Here is a 19,988-nt window from a genome sequence, read left to right on the forward strand (position 1 = left end):
TGTAACAGGTGAAGCTTTTTCTGGCAGGGTGACAAAGTGAAGGAGAAAGCTTCACTTCTTGTTCTATTTTTTGCATGTCAGCTTGCTGTTAACTGCACAGGAGAAGGGCTAATAAAAAAAGTTGGCACCTAGTCAGTGCAAAGTGTCTGGCTTCAAATGTAGTGTTGAGTCAATGAGATTTGAGTGTGTGTGTGTACGGTCACTTAACCTATGTAACAGTGAGCCTCTGAGCCTTTCCAAAGAACTTCAGACACTGTGAAAAGGATTACTGTTTATAGTCTCATTGGCCATATTCCTGGCATAAATGACAAGAGTGCTGTCATCTGTTTATGCTCCATTTCACGGTTATCTTCTACTCCCCACCCCTCCCCAATCATGTGCTTAGAATTCTATTTTACTGTGTAATTAGATTCTTTTCCATTGGCCTTCCCATCTGGGTAGCCTTATTTCCTCTCTCTCCTAGTCTCTTATTGCAGGTAGAACAATTTGAGTGATTACAATGAATGTGTTTAATATCTTTCCTGCCCTTGTGAAGAAATGATTGAATCTGGCAATTTTTCTTTCTTGCTGTATATTAAAATATATCTGCTGCTGTTGTCCTATCCCAAAAGGACCCTCAAAAGAGAAATAAAACAAAAACACCTTAAAGGAAAATTCCAGACACATGAGCTACATTCATTGGTCAAGAGTGCAATCCGTCAGCAAGTTATCCTGCTGAAGCCCCACTGAGGTGAACGAGAGTCCGGATAGTTGTGGTATTGTGTTACTTTCCTTCATTTTGGTGAAGCTTGCAGAGGAAAAATGTATGGTAGATTGTGCCCTGCTAAATATTTACAAATATCAAGTGTTTAGAAGGGGAATTTACTGCTGATTTAGCAGAGGAGTGCTAAGGAGATGTGCATGTGTGAATGCAGTTTGTGCATCCCCAGATATAGTTCCCTGAGAAATCCATATTGGGAATGATTTTGCTCAGTGCTGGCAGCTCCAGATTGCCTAGGGAAAGCTATGTTGTATTGTCAGTAGGAACAGCTCTGAGATAAAGCACATCTGTCCTCTCCAAATGAAAGGCTGGTTAGGGGGATATCCCTATAAGAATCAACATGTGTATATGCACACTACCTATGAGAAACTATGGCTCTCTACACATTACATCATCAATTGATGATCCAATTATTAACACAGGCATTCTCAAACTTAAGTCCTCCAGAAGATGTCATTTTTGTCCCTTGGTATATCATCTGCACTAGTTCTTGGTCTGTTCCTGGGTATCATGACATACTGATGATCATCTTTAAAGCCCCCATCATCCCACCCACAGTGGTCAAGGCAATTGTGGATGATGGAAGTTGTAGTCCAACATCATCTGGAGACCCAACTTTGAGAATGTCTGTGTTTAACTTGAAAATCTATGCATATGGTATGAGTATACATTCTACACATCAAACATCCAGTATGCACACTAGATAAGAATGTAACCATCTGAACAATTCAGGAAGGATGCAGAATAAAAGTGGTGTGACTAGAGAACACTCTTCTGGGGGGAAAATCAATACAAGTGTCAGTAGTTAATTAAATGAGAGGGGCTGTGCCTTGGTTACATCAAGAGTGGATTATTAGCATGTGCTCTATGGGGGTTGCCTTTGAAGACTGGAAACTTCAGTTAGTACAAAATTCCACTATTGGAGTTCTGAGCAGTGCCAGGTTTCTTTTGAGAGCATTTTTGCCCCTTGGTATATCATCTGCACTAATTCTTGGTCTGTTCCTGGGTATCATGACATACTGATGATCATCTTTAAAGCCCTAAATGACTTAAGACCATGCTTCCTAAAAGAGTGCTTCCTGCTGCATGAACTGCTTAACTGCTAAGGTCATGGAACAAGGCTCTTCTGCACGTCCCACTACCTTCTGAGGTGCACTTGGCTGGTGGTTTGGGACATGTGGCAGGACCTTTCCTGTTGTGGCACCCAGGCTGTGGAATTCTCTGTCCGGCGGATGCATGTCTGTCTTTGAATTCGCTTTGCCACTTTTCTTGAAAAGTGTTCATGCTCATTCATGATGCTCATTCATTATCTTGTTTCATTATTGGCTCCTTACAGTTTGTATCTGTTGCATTTTGTGACCAACATCCTGGCGAAAGCTGCACACATGCCGCAAAAAAAAGCATGTGTGCAGCAGTTGTATCTCCTAAACATTGGAGGTTTACACACACGGGGAGCTTTTGTCGATCTCCCATTTCCCAGGAAGTGCTCTGAGCACTGCACAATTATGTATGGCTCCGAGGGTCGCACAACCCTCGGACATATTTTTGCACTGCAAAGAAATGCTTCCATGGGAAAGGGAGAGAGATTTTCACTCATTATATGAGTCCCTGCTCTTCAGAAGCAGGGATGTGACCATTGCTCACATGTTGTTGTTGGTCTTTTTGCTGCACAAACACAGCATTAGTCAGGATGTTGGCCGGTTTGTCTTTTTTATTATTGCTGTTGATTATTTTAGTTTGTCAGTCTGCTGAGGTTTTGTTTCTTTAGGCTATCTTGAGCATTTCTATCTTTGGATCTGGAAAGACAAGATATAAATATTGAAATAAATCTAGGAGATGGCTCTCCTTAAGATATCCTGGATTGAGGCCACTAAGGGCTTTACAAATGAGAACCAGCACCTTAAAATGGTGCTCGGAAACTAACTAGCAGCCAGTGTAGTTCTTTTTACACTGACTGTAGAGTTGGTGTCCTGGGCAATAACCGAGCAGCTGTGTTGAGAATCAGGTGCTATTTCCAATTTTCAGGAGCACGTCATGCGGAGTGTGTTGTAACAGTCCAACTGTAAGGCTACCCACAACGTATTCACATGTTTCTTTTCTTTACTATCACAGGCCTGCACAACTTGTGATCCAGCAGGCTACATGCAAGCCACCAGCCATCATCATCAAGTCCCCTGTTTTTGCAGCCCCAGGCAGACAGCAAAAGCAGAAGGCTCACTGAGTCTCTCGTAGGCTGCCAGATGCAGCTGGCAATCTGAGAGGGCAGGTGGGTCACAACTTGTTCAGGCTGGAACTATTATTTCAGTTTAGACAACTGAATGGGGTCTTTTTTTTTAAGCACTAGAAAAACTTATCAAACTGGTTTATCTGGAGACAAGATTTGGATAGGGCGGAAAATGTGCACAGCATGGGCAGAGCAAGGAGGGCTCCTTGATGTCATTTTTGACTCTGAGAAAACTACTCGTACTGCCTGAGTGTAGCCTTCATAAACCAGCCAGGATGGAAGGACAGCTATGGGTTCCCCCATACCAACTGGTTCAGTTGGGAATCCAGTTATTTCAGACTGGAAAAAGCTGCTGAAGCGGATAAACACTGAAGTTACTGGGGGGAAACCAAACCAAACCAAACCACAAGAAGTATATTACAAAACAAAAGACTGTCATGTTTGGTATAAATAATGATACAGTCCAGAGTAAATGGAAATCCAGGCATATTGAAAGAGTGTGAGTTCTGGGTCAAAGTTAATCTTTAGTAGTGAAAAGCAACTCATTGGGCATAATTAAGTGGACTTTTCACAAGCCCTTGCAATAATGTGCCTCCATTAAGAGTCCATTAAGCAAGTTAAACAAACAAGTAGAAGGTGCAAAGTCTTGCCAGGAACTGAAAGGTCTTTCTCACTGTCAGCAGAGCAGCAGCAGCAGACTGCTTCTCCTTCAGTTCAGTTCAGGTGGCAGAAGTGTCTTACCTGGCAACGGATGAGTGCTGATGGCTCAGGAGGTGTGGATGTTGGGCTGGTGACACTTTCCTAATGACCCCTTCTGCTGTGGATCAGCAAAGAAGGCCAGATGGGAAACTGGGCAACACAATGGCAGACCAAAGCAACTTAGGTACATCTCACTGTAGAGGAGGAGGGGCTGGTTTTTGAGCTGAAATATACAGAGATGCATGTGAGTATTCCCCCCCTCCACCCCCACCCAAGAACACTAGCGCATTAATGCCTTAATTCACACTGGGCTGGTTCAGATAAATGGGACCTGAAGCCTGCCTAGCCTGTGCTCTCTCTCCTTGCTTCTGGTGTGGAGCTATAATGACAAAATCCTGGTTTAGTTAAATCACATCTCTGCATATCATCTGTCCCCAGGAGCTGTAGTTTAACTATGGTTTACAAAGCAGGTTGTGAAACTGGGATCTTATTGCTGAACCACAACTCTCAGCTTTGGCCAACACAGAGAGCTGTGATTTAACTAAACCAGAATTCCCTGAGTGTATGAGGTATGGAAGGAGTGTGTGGGATTCCAGGATATTTTGGGTCACATTCATGACCCAAAAAACCATGGTTTGTTGGGTTTGAATTTGCCCACTGTGTTCTGGAAACAGTTCTGTGGTTTGTATAAAGAAAGCATGGCCAGTAATTAGGATCTGGCACTGTTTTTCCTTTGTTTCACAATAGTGTGTGAAGTCTAACATATACACACACTTGTTCTGTGGACCAGTTCTTCATTCTTAATCTCTGTGGAACCCCTAACATAAAATGGGGTCTTCCACAGTAATGGAGAAAATGTGAACAGGCTGCCTTTAGAGATAGGTGTGGAGCACTGAGCTTGAGAGGTGCCAGCCATTTAAGCTCTTCTTATCTTATAGAAGTTTTCTTATGTTCAGAGGAAACAAATATGTTCTTATTTAGTTATATATGGCCTGAATAAATGTAGATCCATGCATGCAGAGTTATCCTCTAATACAAGAAGGATAAATCATGAATGGAGTTTGCGCATCAAAGTTGTGAAAGTGGCTATAAATGCCATTTTTAAAAAGAAGGTATTCAAAAGTTGAACAAAAGGAGGGAGGCAAGCAAGATCTAGCATGAAACCTTTTCCAGTGGAACAAAGGACATGCAGTACCGCCTCCTCCCTTACACTGCCCTGTAGAATCTGCTTCTGGTTGCTTCATGGACAAGTCCAGGTCAAGTGGTATTGATTATATATGATTTCAGTATTTGTGGATTTTGCAGTTCATTAACTTTCAAAGTCTTTACATGGTCTCTGTTGTATCTCTGAGATTTCAGTCTTGGCATACAGGCAGGACATTAGTCTTACTTAGAGCAAAAATGAATTCTTGGAAGAACTAGATCTCCATCTTGCACAATTTCTGTTTTAGAATACAATCCTCCTTCCTGTATAACCAATGCAGTGCACAGCTGGAAGTGCATTAAATGCCCATGGAAAGCCCAAGTATGTGTGTCTTTCCAGGCAACCTTATGCTGATGGCAGGGCTGAGCAGCAGTGGTTGCTGCTATTGACTGTGGGACCATCACTGGGTGAAGTCACCTGCCCATGAATACTGAAGCTCTGTCCAGAGAAGATAGAGAGAGCACTGTTAGCAGATGGTTTGTTTGACTGAGGGAGGTAGTGCCCAACCTGTTCTGGATGGCCAATCTTTTCTGGATGTGCTCCTCCTGAAGGTGAGGGCTCTGATAGATTCAGCCCTGTTGCTGGAGATTCAAGCAGCATCCATGGCATGCAGTGCTTCTCTTACCAGCGAAGGCTGGTCTGTGAGCTGTGACTCCCCTCCTGACAGAGATAGCTGGGCCACAGAAAACGAGGTCCTGACTACCTCCAAATTAGACTAGTTTGCCAGCTTGACACCAAAGCTGGTTTAAACTCCTCATTCTATTGGTTCTGCTGGTGTTCATTATTCTGCTCTGTGCCAGCTTGATTGTGCAAATTTTAATACTGAGTTTGATTGCATTCCTTATTGTTTTATGATAATGCGAGTGCCCTGGGAGAGTTTAATTGAAGGGCAGCATATAAATGTATTCCATAAACACTGCAGGGCTTAGATGTGATGAAACAGCTTGCTTGATTTCCCCCCCTTTTCTTTTTTACTTCAGAGCTGCGCAGATGCTCACTGAGACGATCTCTGTGATCTGTGCTGTGACCCCCTGTCATTTGGCTTCTCCCCTGCCAGAACTGCCTCCATTGGCAGCCATTTCACCTGCTGGTGAGACAGCAAGGCAGCCCTGTCCTGTTGGCCCCCGCTGGACCACCTGCCAGTTGGCTGCTCCCCTCTCAGAGCTGTCTCATGTAGTGACCATGGACCTGCCCTGCATATGCTTATTTTTCCTCCCTTCCCTTCCTGTCTCTTTCCCTCTTTTGTTCCATGTCTGTTAAATTGTAAACCATTCCTTTGAATAGGAATTGGTGTGGACAGTGTATTGTAGTCAGAGAAATGAAAGCAAGGTATTCTGTTCTCTAATTGGGGGGAACAGAATTCTATAAAGTCCATTCAGCATTATCCTGAATAGTATTGAATTAATAATAATTCCCATATTAACAACATTAGACCCCATTCCACCTTACATTCAACAGCAAAACACTTCCCTCCATTTGTATTGCCAATTCATTTAGGGGTTCAAGTATTACTGTTCCTCCCTTTCATGCCTCCATTTAGACTATCTTGTATTCCGCTGCATTGAGTGAAGCCATACGAAGGGCAATTCCTTGAAAAACGGAATGCAACCCACCTATTTCTGCCTAGGAAGATGGAAGCAGCTGCACCCCAGAACCACCTGCACCGTAAATCTAAAGCAGGGTGTCAAACATGAGGCCTGGAGACCTTATCGTGTTCTTTAAGGGACACAGAGAAGCCAGCAGCACCTCTATGAAGCTCCACACAAATTGAATGATATGCAAGAACTGATGTTCTCAGCAGGTCAAGGAACAGGCAACAATAGCTGCTACTGTGTTGTTTAAGTATTTGGAAGCTTTTGATTAGAGCAGAACCAAAGTTCTGTTAAAAGATCACCAGGCTTGAAATTTAGGGGCTCCAAGGCTGGGCAAGAGGTTTCCTCAAAAGGGCCCCAGCTCACAGTTTTTCACTGCTGCCACCACTTGTTCCATAGTCCCAATGGTGGCAGTGCTTCCAAGAGTCCTAGCAGCTGGGACCCCCATTTTTTGCTGCCCAGAGGTCCCTAGAGTGAGGGCAGGGGGTATTGTGATCATTCCGATTGGCTTTAGGAAACATTACATCACCATTAAGCCAATCAGAGTGAGGGCAATACTGTTTCTTACTCTTAGTTGAGGGACTCCTAAGATGGCAGGGGAGGCAGCAGCCCGCCCAGGAGCTCCTGAGAGTGCCATGTCTTCCACCAGCTTTGTCCCCTATCATGTTTCCCAACTTTGCAGTTTGCAAATGGTGTTGTGAAATTGGAGAGGGGCTTATCCCCAGTTTTGATGGGCAAGGGGTCCAGTGGTAATACAGCTGTTAATCTTGTGTTTTTTTAAAAAACCCAGGTGTTGGTTTACACTCCCTCACCTGGAAGCTCTAATTGCTTATTCCAGATGTTGTTGTTGTGAAGAGAAACTTAAGTGTGTAGTACACCGCTCTGGGCTCCTTGGAGGAAGAGCGGGATATAAAATGTAATAAAATAAATAAGTGTGTAGGGAGCTGTTGCTTAGTAGTGAGGAACTATAGGAACATAGGAAGCTGCCATATACTGAGTCAGACCATAGGTCCATCTAGCTCAGTATTGTCTTCACAGACTGGCAGCGGCTTCTCCAAGGTTGCAGGCAGGAATCTCTCTCAGCCCTATCTTGGAGATGCCAGGGAAGGAACTTGGAATCTTCTGCTCTTCCCAGAGCGGCTTCATCCCCTGAGGGGAATATCTTGCAGTGCTCACACATCAAGTCTCCTTTTCGTATGCAACCAGGGCAGATCCTGCTTAGCTTAAGGGGACAAGTCATGCTTGCTACCACAAGACCAGCTCTCTTCCCCTATACTGCACACTGCCACCACCACATGATTCCTACTATTAAAAACTGATTTTGGGCTCAGCTCTTGTACATTCTGGCTCAGATTAAGCCCTATATAGCATGGGGAAAGGGGATTTGATGATGTGGCCTACCTGTGTTACCAGCAGTATTTGACAGGGGAAGTATATCTGACAGGAGATCTGGAATGGATACCTGTACTGTTGTTAGTGATGAGTGTGATGTTCTTGGCATGTGGTCAGACACACTCTTAATTATGTGTGCATGTTCCAGGGCTGAGGTTCCAGGTAGGGAGGGGTGTGTGTGTGTGTGTGTGTGTGTGTGTGTGTGTGTGTGTGTGTGTGTTAATTTTGAGTGTGGGTGCTCAGATGCTTATTTGATAGTTGGCACTTGTTCGTGGAATCTCCTGTTGTTCCCTTGCTCATAGCCTGAAATGCAGTTTCATTGCATGATGTCTGTGCAAGTGTGTGGTTCTGTGAAGCTTAATAAAGACTCATGTTTCAAGGATGTGCTGGCTTTCTGTGGAGGGTGGGACATATTTGTGTTAGGAGTTGCCTTCTGTCATTGATAGTATTGGGTATGTGGGTGACCACGTTACTATTCTGATAGCTTTTTGCAGGATTGTGAATGAGTATTCCTGGGGTCTCCAGGACTTAGCAAGAAAAATGTGAGTACACAGCATTTCACTTTGATTCACACTTCTGCTGGAAATGTTTAAGAACATATCACTTGCCATAATAGCAGATTTCTGGGTTGTTGTTTTTTTTTTAAATTTAGTATCTTATTTATTCATAGGCCAATTTCCCACCCAATATATGCCATCAAAGCAGCTTAGAAATGTTGCAACAACAACCATTAAAAATAAATAAATCCATGGTCATAAACCACAAAAGCAAGTGCACACAACCAGACAATCCTTGACCACTCAGCTCAGACTGAATGCCTGGCAAAATAAAAACATTTCGACAATTGAAAAATCTGCAGTGGGGCAGTATGCAAGCCTTCAGAAGACAAGAATTTCACAGACTGGGTGCTGCTACCAAAAAGACTCTGTCACATGTCTCAGCCAGCCACATTTCAGTTGTGGCAGGACATGAAGCAGAGCCTCGAATGACTTTTCTGGGAGATGGGCAGACCTGTATGGAAGGTGGAACTGATGGTTTGCTTTACAATTCCAGTCAAACTTTGAATTAAAACCAAGCTAGATGGTTTTTAAAAGGGATTAGACAAATTTCGTGGAGGATAGGACTATCAATGACTACTAGCCTGGATAGCTGTATATTTTCAGCAAGACCAAAGTGGGCATGCCTCTGAACACCAGGTGCTAGGGAACACCAACAGGAGGATAAGGTTGCCCTCTTTTGGCTTGCCTGATGTACTGGTTAGCCACTGTATGAAGCAGGATGCTGAACTAGATGGGCTTTTGGTCTGATTCAGCAGGGATTTTCTTGTCTAAAATGGCATTTGTCACAGGAGAACATACATGCAAAGGAAGGGTCTGGATATCCAATTGCATAGCAACCGAGTCAGGTGATTGGTCCATCTAGCAAAAATCAGAGGAGAGACCCTTGCACATCTGCCAAGTGGAGTTCAGTTTTCTTCAGTGGGGTGGACCCTCCTGTATTAGTGCATCTTAAGGGAAACGCCTGTAAGCTAGTGGGGTACATCCAACAGTAGTTCATCAGTAAACCAGAAGTCAAATGCTACTGAGATCACAGCCCTGGAAATGAAATGAAATTAAATGAAATATTTATTTATTTATTTATTTCAATTTTTATACTGCCCTTCCATGTGAAATGGCACATGGGGAGGGATTCCCCCCCATCCCCGAGGGGATTTTTTGTTTGGTTGTGGCCTCTAATTTGATAATGTGCTGTTCTTTTAGTTTGCTAATCTGAAATAAAGGCAGGGAGCCTACAAATTCCTGGTTCTGGTCTGATAGGGGATATTTCCAAACAGAAGGCTTTTTGGCATAAGCTTTTGTAGTCTTGCACAATGAACTATGTGACTGGGTGTCTATACCTAGTAGTATAGTATATATTAAAATAATGTTTAATTTGAAACTAATACTGACTATGCTTTAGCCTGACTTTTAACATGTTTACTTAATTTGGTTAGTTGTATTACTTTTATTTTACATTGTATCTATTTTATTCTTGTGAACCGCCCCAAGCAGTAGTGTACTGGAGGGGTGGGGTATACATATTTTAAATAAATAAATCGTTCCTACACTAGATCATCCCACTATTTTCTGTCCACACCAGGGGTGGAATGTCGTTGAACACTGTGGGTTTGGGTCCTTCTCCTGTTCCTTACTGAGGGTTTTTTTTTTTAACTTAAGTTTTGTTATTGCACACTTCAACTGGAAATTCAGTGGAAATTCAGCCTCGTAACTCTTAATGAGTGAGTGCCAGGTGTGGTTACTCAGGGCTGAGTGAATGTCACTCTGCACCTGCTCAGAGAACCTATGTTCTTTATGAACATCTTTGATACTATGGGTGCATCACAAAATTGCCAACAGATTGTAGGATTGACCCTTTGCTCAACTTAAACCTGAGTTCCAGGGTTTTCATGCTTCTAACCCCTGAGACATGCAGAGAGCAAAAATTATGGGAATGGGAGATTGGCTCACAACACAGCCTTTAGGGGAGAGGATGCATTTGTAGACCATGTGTACACTTCCTTGTCTGCAAACGATAGGTCTTTGCATCCCTTGTCACAGCAAGTTGTGGGTTAAGCAAACCTGCACTACAGTGCATCTGTGGGCCATGGCACACATGATGTTTCTCCTTCACAGATGTGTATGTTGTGTATCACAGATGTGTGATATGTATGTGTATCACAGATATGTATGACCAAATGTGTATGTTGTCTGTTGTGAAGTATGTTACCCATGTTTAATTTGCCACACAGTCTAGAAAGCTGTCGTGTGCCTCAATATCCCAGTTGCATATGGGAAAACAAACACTTGTGCCATGAGTGGTAGGAAAAATAAAATCATGTGTGGAACAGCTCTGTGGACACTGTGTTTGTGGAGCACTGGAACAGTTGTACATGCACCAATGTCTGTCAGTGTGTCCATTACAAGTGCATGTGTGTTTGTAATACTCAGAGCCGGCAGGGGTTTCCACCACTAGAATGTTAGCCACCTCCACATCTGTTTCCTTTCCTGGAGGGAGGGGGAACTTAAGAGAGGCTCGGCTCGGTGGGCGGTTCCCTGATGTGTTTGGCAGCTAGTCGAAGCTGTATGTGATCCAGGGCCAGTGTGTGTTTCCTGTCTTGATTACTCAACTGAGCCACACTGTCTGCTTCTGGATGGGCTGTTCCTCTTGAGGTGCCTTCCAGAGCCTGACCAAGAGGGGCTTGTGAACAACTGAGGAGATCTTGATGCTAAGAGCTTTAGGTAGGTCAGCAGCATATTCTGCCTCTGCGCCTGCCTCTGGTTGATACTCAGAGCACAAGAATCTAGCCAAGAGCGCAGGGAACAGGGGGAAAGTTGAGGGAATTTCGCAGATGGTCAAAGGAGGCATAGAGAAATTGGATGCTGTGGAGAGCAAGGGAGCGGCGAGCCATGTGTCTGAGGCTGAGAGGGAGACAGCAAAGGAGGGTCAGAGAGGCTTCAGTGGAGAATATAGTTGAGAAATGCCTAGAGACAGCGAGGAGGGTAGCTGCGAACAAGGAGAGGGGATTATTTATTGCCTGAAGAAATACTTTCCCCCCACCTCAGCCTTTCCATGTGCTACAATTGTCTTTGGAGGCCTTTCTCCAGGTGCCTCCACTACCTGAGCTGAGTGACATTTGGGAGGAAGCCTTCTCTGCTGTGGCTCCCTTGGTGGAGCAATTCTCTTCCAGGGGAGTCTTGCCTGGCACGTCTTCTGACCTTTTGGTGTTGGGTGTGAAGACCTCTCATACTTTCCTAGGCCTTTTAACACCCAATTTGTTTGTTGCATTTTATTGGTTATGTATGGATCATTTCCCCTGCAATATGTGATGTTATGCTTTTAACTTTACAAATCGCCTTGAACAAGTAGGTAATGGAGAGATGGTGTATGGATGGTGTATGGAGATGGAGGGGAGGAGAGGAGAGCTGGTCTTGTGGTAGCAAGCATGACTTGTCCCCTTTGCTAAGCAGGGTCTGCCCTGGTTGCATATGAAAGGGAGACTAGAAATGTGAGCACTGTAAGATATTCCCCTTAGGGGGTGGAGCCGCTCTGGGGAGAGCATCTAGGTTTCAAGTTCCCTCCCTGGTATCTCCAAGATAGGCCTGAGAGAGATTCCTGCCTGCAACCTTGGAGAAGCCACTGCCAGTCTGTGAAGACAATACTGAGCTAGCTGGACCAAGGGTCTGACTCAGTATATGGCAGCTTCCTATTTTCCTATGTATGCCCTTCTTAAATAAATATTTATTTATTTCATGTTTAGCCTTCCTCCAATGTGCTGAGAGTAGTGTCAGGTTCTCCCCTACTGTTCTTTTCACAATAGCCTGTAAGTTAGGTTTGAGCTGAGTGGTGGTGCCTGGCTAAAGGTCATGTGGAGAGTTCTGTGGCTGAGCAGAGATTTGAACTCGGAACTCCCTGGCTCAAGTCCAGCACTCTAGTAACTGCACCATACAGGTAAGGATCTGGAGAAAGTGAATGGTAGAAGTGAGAAAAACTATTGAATATAAATTTGTATAAAGTCAGAGGAGAATAGAAGGCAAAGGTCACTCATCTGTCAAGAGTTTTGATTTGGATTCATGGGTGTTAAGGGAAGTGTGGGGAAGGCAGTTTTTTATTAGCTCCGACTTACACACTTTGCTCCACATTTCCAATAAAATAATTATTCCTTGGTTTTTTAAAGCTAATTTAAAGACTGTCCTTCCGATCTGAAAGACCCAGAGGGCGGCTGCCTTCTCGGAGGAAGAGTTTGCCTGGCTCTGGTACTCCCCTTCCCTTTGCACAACAGCACTTGAGAGGAAACTGATGCTTGGCACATTCTCCTGGTTTGTAGCAGGGGAAGCTCAGCACTGTCTTTGGGTGGAGGAGAGTGTCTGGACAGTAGGGCTGCCGGCTCTGCCTGAAGTGACTCCTGGAGATGCTTTCCCCTCAACAGTCCCCACCCCCACCCCAATATTTTCCACAATAGCAAGTCATGCATACTTCCCAGGATTGCTTTCAATAGTCACCGGGAAGTTGATGCCAGTTTCCAGAGACTGCAGGCCAGTCATAGAGGGTGGCAACTCTTCAGGGCAAAAGCAGGTCTAGTGCCATGAAGCTGGGGCCCCAGTTTGTCTCTTCTAAGTGAAGAGCTGCTGTGGTATTTATTTACCAGCCATTGAGGCTGAGCTTGGGTTGTTAACTTAGGTGGAACATGTTGAGAGCGCTGTGGATGGAAAGGGCCCCAGAAATGCAGGACATTATTTTTAACATTTACCACCACCCACAGCTGAGAGGGAACAGGCTTTTATTAAAAGAATGTGTGATTAATGATTCACAGACAAAGCTGCAGTTCTGAACGTTATACAATGCAACACACACACACACTCCCCCCCCCCCCGCCCAACCTACTGCAAAAACCAAAAGACAAAATCTCTCTGTATGCATATTATACAGCTCTGGATAAATACCATGGTGACAAGCTTGCCAGTAAAAGATAGAAGGACGGGAGAGGCACCGATAGCGAGAGAGGCTAACTGGAAGCATAGGCACATGTCAAGCGGGAGGATAGGTGATTGACAGAAAGTTGGGTGTCTTAAGTTGAACAGATGGCGGGATGTGAATCTGTGAATGTTGGAGGGAGTTTGCGGCAGCGTTCTTCTTTAGCAATGATCATGTGTGCAACCCATTATCACATGGAACTGCACTGGCTCACATTCATGCCTTATTCCCCTTGCTCCCCCCGCCCCATCTCTCCTCCTGCCCACACTCTAAATTTAAATAAGCTTCACACATCATGGATAAGGTCTATCTTCTGCTTATGGCTTATGCAAAATGCTTAGTGCAGAACGCAATGGTTGTGCTATATGAATACATTGTAGTAATAATTATCTCTGTGGAACTCACTGCCCCAGGAACTTAGGACTGGCATTCTCCTTGTCAGCCTTTTGATGAGGGGCTAAGATTGTTCTTTTTAAATGTGCCTTCACGTAGCTGGTATGAATTTGATCCTTTAGTTTCTCCTAAGCATAGTTCTAAGTGTGTGTGTGTGTGTGTGTGTGTGTGTGTGTGTGATTATTCTATCTGCCCATATAATTCTCTAAGGCATACCTGTGGCTAATCCTGTGCATGGCAGCTCTCACAAGAGTTCGCAAGCAGAAGCACTGTGGTGAATGGGCAGTGGAGATTCCATATGCAGATAGGGAGGAGGAGCCTGTGGCACCATGGTGATTGGGCAGTGGGGATTCCATTTGCGGATAGGGGGGAGGAGCCTGTGATGCTTAAGGACAGTTGGAATACAACTGTTACTGGTCAGTATATGTTCTTGACTGTAGAGGAGAGGAATGATATAGATGGATGGATAGATGGATAGTGGGCAGGGGTCTGTGAAGAGATGGGTCGTGAGGGAGGAAAGAGCCCCTTCGGGAGAAGGAGGCTGCCGTTGTGTAAATTAGATGAGGAGATGAACAAGGACTGTTAATTCAGGAAGAGAGAGAGAGAGAGAGAGAAGGAAGGGGAAGAAAGAGGGGAAGAACGAGTGGAGGAGAGAGAAAAAGAGGAAAAGAAGGGAGGGGAAGAGAGAAAGGGCGAGGGATGGGCCCGAGCCTGTCAGTGGCCTGAGGGGAACGAGTGGCCATGGCGGCAGTGGCAGCAAGGAAGGGCCTGGTCAACCGCTGCTGCTCCTGCTCCTGTGGGGGAGGGGCAGGAGTGGGGTTCAGGTGAGGGTAGAGAGGTCTCTGGGGATAGGGGGCTGCAACTTGGCCAAGAGGCATCAGCAACACTGCAGCCGCAACCAAGAGGGGTGAGGGGGATGAAGTGAAGGGATGGAGGAGTGACCAAGAGGGGTGAGGGGGATGGAAGCAACTGGATGGAGGAGGAGGAGCAGGAGTGCAGCTCAGGTGAGGGTGGAGAGGTCTCTGACGTGAGGGGGTTTGTGGCAGGGGGTGAGGGGAGCAATCATGTACTAGCGTGCAGATGCTCTGCGCGGACTAAGCTAGTAGTTTTTAATTGATTATTGTCAGCTACCTTGGCTCAGTCTTGAGAAAGGCAGGATATACATTTGTTTAAAAGAGATACTTGTTATATCTTTGTTTGCTTGAACCATACATGGATGGAGATTAACATTCAAAAATCCTGTTCAGCGGACAGCTCTACCAAATAGAAATGTCTGGTTGTATTCCAATCCAGTGTTCTATTCATTCTTTCGCTGAAAACACTTCCAGGGTGTAGCAAAAAACTTGAAGCCCTCATGTAGATCATTGCAGGGTGGGTGCTAATTGCATATGTACATGTTTCCATGCATGTATATGTGGAAAGGCAGCAGAAGACTTGTGTGTGCACTCATTGAGTGACATTCTGCATCCTGGTTTCATTCTTTTTCCTGCACTCAGATTCTTTCCATGTAGAAGACAAACATAACTTATTTTTCTTAAGTCCACACTGCTCTTTTACTGTGAATTTTAACAAGGATGCACAACACTGTATTTGGGGATGGGGCCATAGCTCAATGGTGGAGCACCTGCTTTGCATGCAGAAGGTCCCAGGTTCAATCCTGGTAGTTCCACGTAGGTAGGGCTGGGAAAGACTCCTTCCTGGAATCCCAGAAAGCTGCTGCCAATCAGAGTAGACAATACTGAGCTAGATGGACCAATGGCCTGCATTGATATAAAGCAGCTCCCTATGTACCATCTTTCTATGGAGATAGGGTCCTGACCATGAGTGCTGTGGTATATTACAGTTTTGTTCCACTGTTGAATCTGGATCTGGGGAGCTTGGCTACACATCTTTCCTTGAAAGTCACTGTTTCTGATCCTGATTAATCTCACAGAAGGGCTGAAGACAAGAATTAGATAAAGGTACATAACGCTAGGCTATACCTTGAGCTCTTATAAGGTAAGGAGGAAATACAAATAAAACATATTACTGGATCTGTATGTTTCCCAGAATCTGGGAAACTCCTATATCGGGCAGCAGCAATATAGGAAGTAAGAATGTGCACAGAACTGGCGGTGGCCAGCTCGATGGTGTGTGTGTGTGCAGCTTAAAGGGCGGGGGAGGATTCACTCCCCCCCCCGCCGTGTTTCCCCCACTGGTGCTCAGTTCCAAAAACATTCCCTGGGGCGGCAGTGTACCTCCCTGCTGCCGCCTTCACTACGTTTACTGGAAGTACCTGGAAGTAGTGGATGTGCCTGTGCATGTCACACATGCACACCCGATGTGTGTGCGTTCGCACATGACATGTGCAGGCGCATCCGCTACTTGGGGGTACTTCCAGTAAATGTAGCGAAGGGGATGGCAGGGAGGTACGCTGCTGCCCTGGGGGATGTTTAAGGAACTGAGTGCAGGCGGCGGAAACGCGGTGGGGGTTGGGTAAGTGCATCCTCCTCCTCCCTTAAAGCTCCACTGTCAAACCAGTGGAACCAGATGTCATTTGAAGGGGTTTGGAGGCCCATAATGGTCCTCCGAATCAGTTCCGTGCTCATCCCTAATAAGGTGCTGAAAGGCATCATCTCGTACTGTGCGGGGATGGTAGTGGTAAACCCCTCCTGTATTCTACCAAAGAAAACCACATGGCTCTGTGGTCACCAGGAGTTGACACCGACTCGACAGCACAACCAACAACAACACAATTTCATGCAGTGCTTTTATACCCTCCTCCAGGCAATGGAATTAAAAAGGTGAAGGAAGGCCAGAAGCCGAAGGGAAGCAGCCCCATGCAGACAACCCACATCATTTTCCAGGTCACTAAGGGACCTTGCAGGTTTCCTAGATCAGCACTGCAATCTTGCATCCTTTATCCTTCGGCTTCCTGAGTGAGATTGGTGGTCTCACTCCTGTGCCCAGTGTCGATTCATGGTGCATTTCACTTTGTTATCCTTGTAATGCAAACTTGCTAATTGTTTTTCATAATGAGGCTGAATTTAAAACTCTTTTAAACCTTTCATACACCCCTTTTAAAAGCATGACACTTTGCCAGACCCAAGCTGCTGTGTTTCTTTAGCAGTTTGCAAAACCTATTCTGAGTCCAATCTAAGCATTCCTGAACTGTCAGATCATAGACTGCTTACCCCTTAAATGAGAGATGGTGGAAAAGCTGCTGTCTTGAGTCAGACCTCTTCTTATGACTTTGTCTTTGTCCTGCAGATACTGGGTTCTACAGGCTTCATTCCTGCTCATGGTCTCATGTAGTTTCCACTAATCTGCTTTTTCATTTCCCCACTTCTTTCTCCTAAGTCTAGGATCTTGGGGACTTCACATTCAAGCCCAGAGGCTGCTTCAATGTCTCAGCCAGCGCTAAAGTTCTCATCCAAGTTTCCTCTGTCTAACCAGCCATCATGTTTCATCCAGAAGTATATGAACTGCTGGTCTGGAAAGTGATGCTGATGTACACTGCTTTGATTTCCAAGTGGATCTAGATATAGAGTTTGAATGATTCTGTGTTTTCTCTGTGATTGCAGGAGCAGAAAAGGAATTGCCTCAGGATCAGCAGGGAGGCGTCCCAGATGCCATGGAGCATCAGGGTTCAGGACTGGCCAAGCGTCTGGCCACGTTACTCTCGGGTCTGGTGGAGTGCATGTGCTTTGCAGGTGTCATTTTTGGATGGACCTCCCTGGTCTACGTTCTCAAGGGCTTGCACTACTTTGAGGATGTGTGCTCGCCAGCTGTCAATCAAACAGCCAATGTCACAGGTATGGTCAAGGCTTGCTTCTCAACTGCATGTGGTACATGTAGGCATGAGATGAACTGGGATTAATAAATAGCTGTACTGTCATTTGCCAAGCCTGGCCAGTATGTAACCAGAATGGGGCCGTATCGCAGTGGAAGAGCACATGCTCTGCATGCAGAAGGTCCCAGATTCCAGCCCTGGTCTCTCCAGGCAGGGCTGGTGTTGGCAGTCAGGCTTGCTCAAGGCTGGAAGAATGCGCACAGCTCTAGCTGTGGTCAAGCCCCGGGAGCTGGGAGCAAGCCTTGGAGCCGCCATCTGGTGCCAGCATGAGTGGATCCAACATGCCTGCACTAGATGCATGCGCAAGGAGAGAGGAGTGTGCATGGCTGGCTGGCAATATGGCCGGATGGGAAGGGGTGGGGATGGGAAATGCTCCACCTAATTTCGTTATTGAAAGCACCATAAATAAAATGCTTTAAATAACACTCCACCCCTGGGGAGGAAAACTGGTCTTGTGGCAGTGAGCATGAATTGTCCCCTTTGCTAAGCAGGGTCTGCCTTGGTTTGCACCTGGATGGGTGACTTCACATGGGCTCTCTAAGATATTCCCCTTAAGGCAGTGGTGTAGGGAGGCTCCTGGTGGCCGGGGGCAACGTTGTTTTGGGGGCTCACTCATGTGCACCCCAGCACCAAAGCCACGCCCTCTGTGTCCAAGCCACGAGCAACACACTTCCCCTCTATTTACCCATGGCGGTGGCTGGCAGGTGGTCTGGCTTCTTGGTGAGCAGGGAGAGAAGCCTGCCCACTGCCACCCCACAGGTAAATGGATGGGAAATGGCGGCGGGCGAGGTGGCAGCATGGGGGTGGCAGGGCCCTTGTGGGCCCCTTGACCCTCTGGACCCAAGGACATTTGCACTCCCTCGTCTAATGGAAGCTATGCCCATGCCTTAAAGGATGGGGCTGGAGCTCAGTGGGAGAGCATTTGCATGCAGAAGGTGGTCTGACTTGCTATAAGGCAGCTTCCTAAAGCAGAGCAGGGCTGTGCTGAGGAGGAGTTGGGTGTGCCTCAAGCAGTTGCTTTGGCTCCCAGGGAGCTGCAAGGCTGAGTGAGGAAAGAAAAGGATGACTGGAGTCCCCTTCTCTCCAGTCGAAGACACAGAGAGGACTCAAAGCCTTGGAGACAACCCAGGGTGTTCTTATCTGCTTTGGTCTTGGAGTGCTGTGGAAGAGCTGGGAAAGATCCCTGCCGGAAACCTTGGAGAGCCATTGCCAGTCAGTGTGAGCCAGATGAGCCCACGCTCTGTCTATGCGCTTAATCATATAAGTCTTTGCTTCTGGATTTTGCCACTGTGTTGCAAGCACCTCATGGAAGTGGTACCAACTTCCTTCACAGTGTTCCTCATTCAGACTGCATACACAAGGCATATGGTCTCTTTGTCTGTGGCCGAAGACTCTTGTAGCTGGGGACGATGAGAGTGGTAGTCCTGCAACATCTGGGGACCCAAGGTTGAGAACCAGGAGATTCTACTGGTTCTTGATGGGGTTGCACTCCCCTTGAAGGAGCAAGTACACAGCTTGCGGGTATTGCTTGGGGGTATTACTTCCTTTTGGAAGCTCAGGTGGAGGCGGTGGCCAGGGGTGCCTTTGCACGGCTTCGGCTAGTGTGCCAGCTGCATCCCTTTCGCATGAAGGCAGATCTGGCCACAGTTACCCATGCCTTAGTCACGTCACAGCTGGATTACTGTAATGCTGGATTACTGTAATTTGGGGCTGCCCTTGAAGAATCTCTGTTAACTGCAGCTAGTGCAAAATGCAGCAGCTAGGATTTTATCTGGAGCTGCCCTTTGGGATCACATCACACCCATTTTGAAAGTGCTGCACTGGCTGCCAGTTGGTTTCCGGGTCCAATTCAAGGTGCTGGTTTTGACCTTTAAAGCCCTTAACGGTTTGGGCCTGGGATACCTGAGGGACCACCTGCTCCCCAGGATTGCTGCCTGCTTGACAAGGTCATCTGAGGGTGCTGACAATGAGGGAGGCTTGACTGTCATGCATGCAGGACAGGGCCTTCTCTGTTATTGCCCTCAGACTCTGGAATGCTTTCCCGGTGGCTATTTGCTCCTCGGTCTCCATCACGGCTTTTAGAAAGCATGTGAAAACCTGGCTTTTTTACCCTGGCTTTTATGTGATTGTCTCCACTGCTGCTTCTTTGTATTTTGTATGATTATTTTATGCATGTATTTTTAAATATATTTAGTTAGATATATAACTCTGTTTTTATTTTTTAGCTTAATATTTTAATTGTGTAATTTTTATAGTCTTGTGTTAATTTTTCTTTGTGATTGGGATTGTTTGGATTGTTTTAATGAATGTTTGATCCTTGGGATTGTTTTAATGAAAGTCGGTATACAGATCTAACAATAAATAAAAATAAAATAAAAAAT

The 19,988-nt window shown here is 45.8% G+C and overlaps 1 protein-coding gene across 10 annotated transcripts in view; it reads left to right on the plus strand.

Moving 5' to 3' along the window:
- The window catches only part of SLC43A3 (solute carrier family 43 member 3), a 54,549-nt gene that overhangs the window by 11,173 nt on the left and 23,388 nt on the right, over nucleotides 1-19,988 (plus strand). For 4 of the 10 annotated variants that reach the window (XM_053277197.1, XM_053277225.1, XM_053277215.1 and 1 more), the window contains exon 3: nucleotides 17,339-17,569. In XM_053277197.1, the coding sequence (XP_053133172.1) occupies nucleotides 17,389-17,569 (181 nt within the window). In that variant the 5' untranslated portion in view covers nucleotides 17,339-17,388. Of the gene's footprint in view, nucleotides 1-2,872; nucleotides 3,027-11,015; nucleotides 11,150-13,990; nucleotides 14,780-15,618; nucleotides 15,737-17,338; nucleotides 17,570-19,988 lie in introns of those variants that run through there. The other 6 variants (XM_053277257.1, XM_053277239.1, XM_053277249.1 and 3 more) reach the window with 4 other exon arrangements.

Source organism: Hemicordylus capensis, chromosome 1, assembly GCF_027244095.1.
Source record: "Hemicordylus capensis ecotype Gifberg chromosome 1, rHemCap1.1.pri, whole genome shotgun sequence".
Lineage (NCBI taxonomy): Eukaryota > Metazoa > Chordata > Lepidosauria > Squamata > Cordylidae > Hemicordylus > Hemicordylus capensis.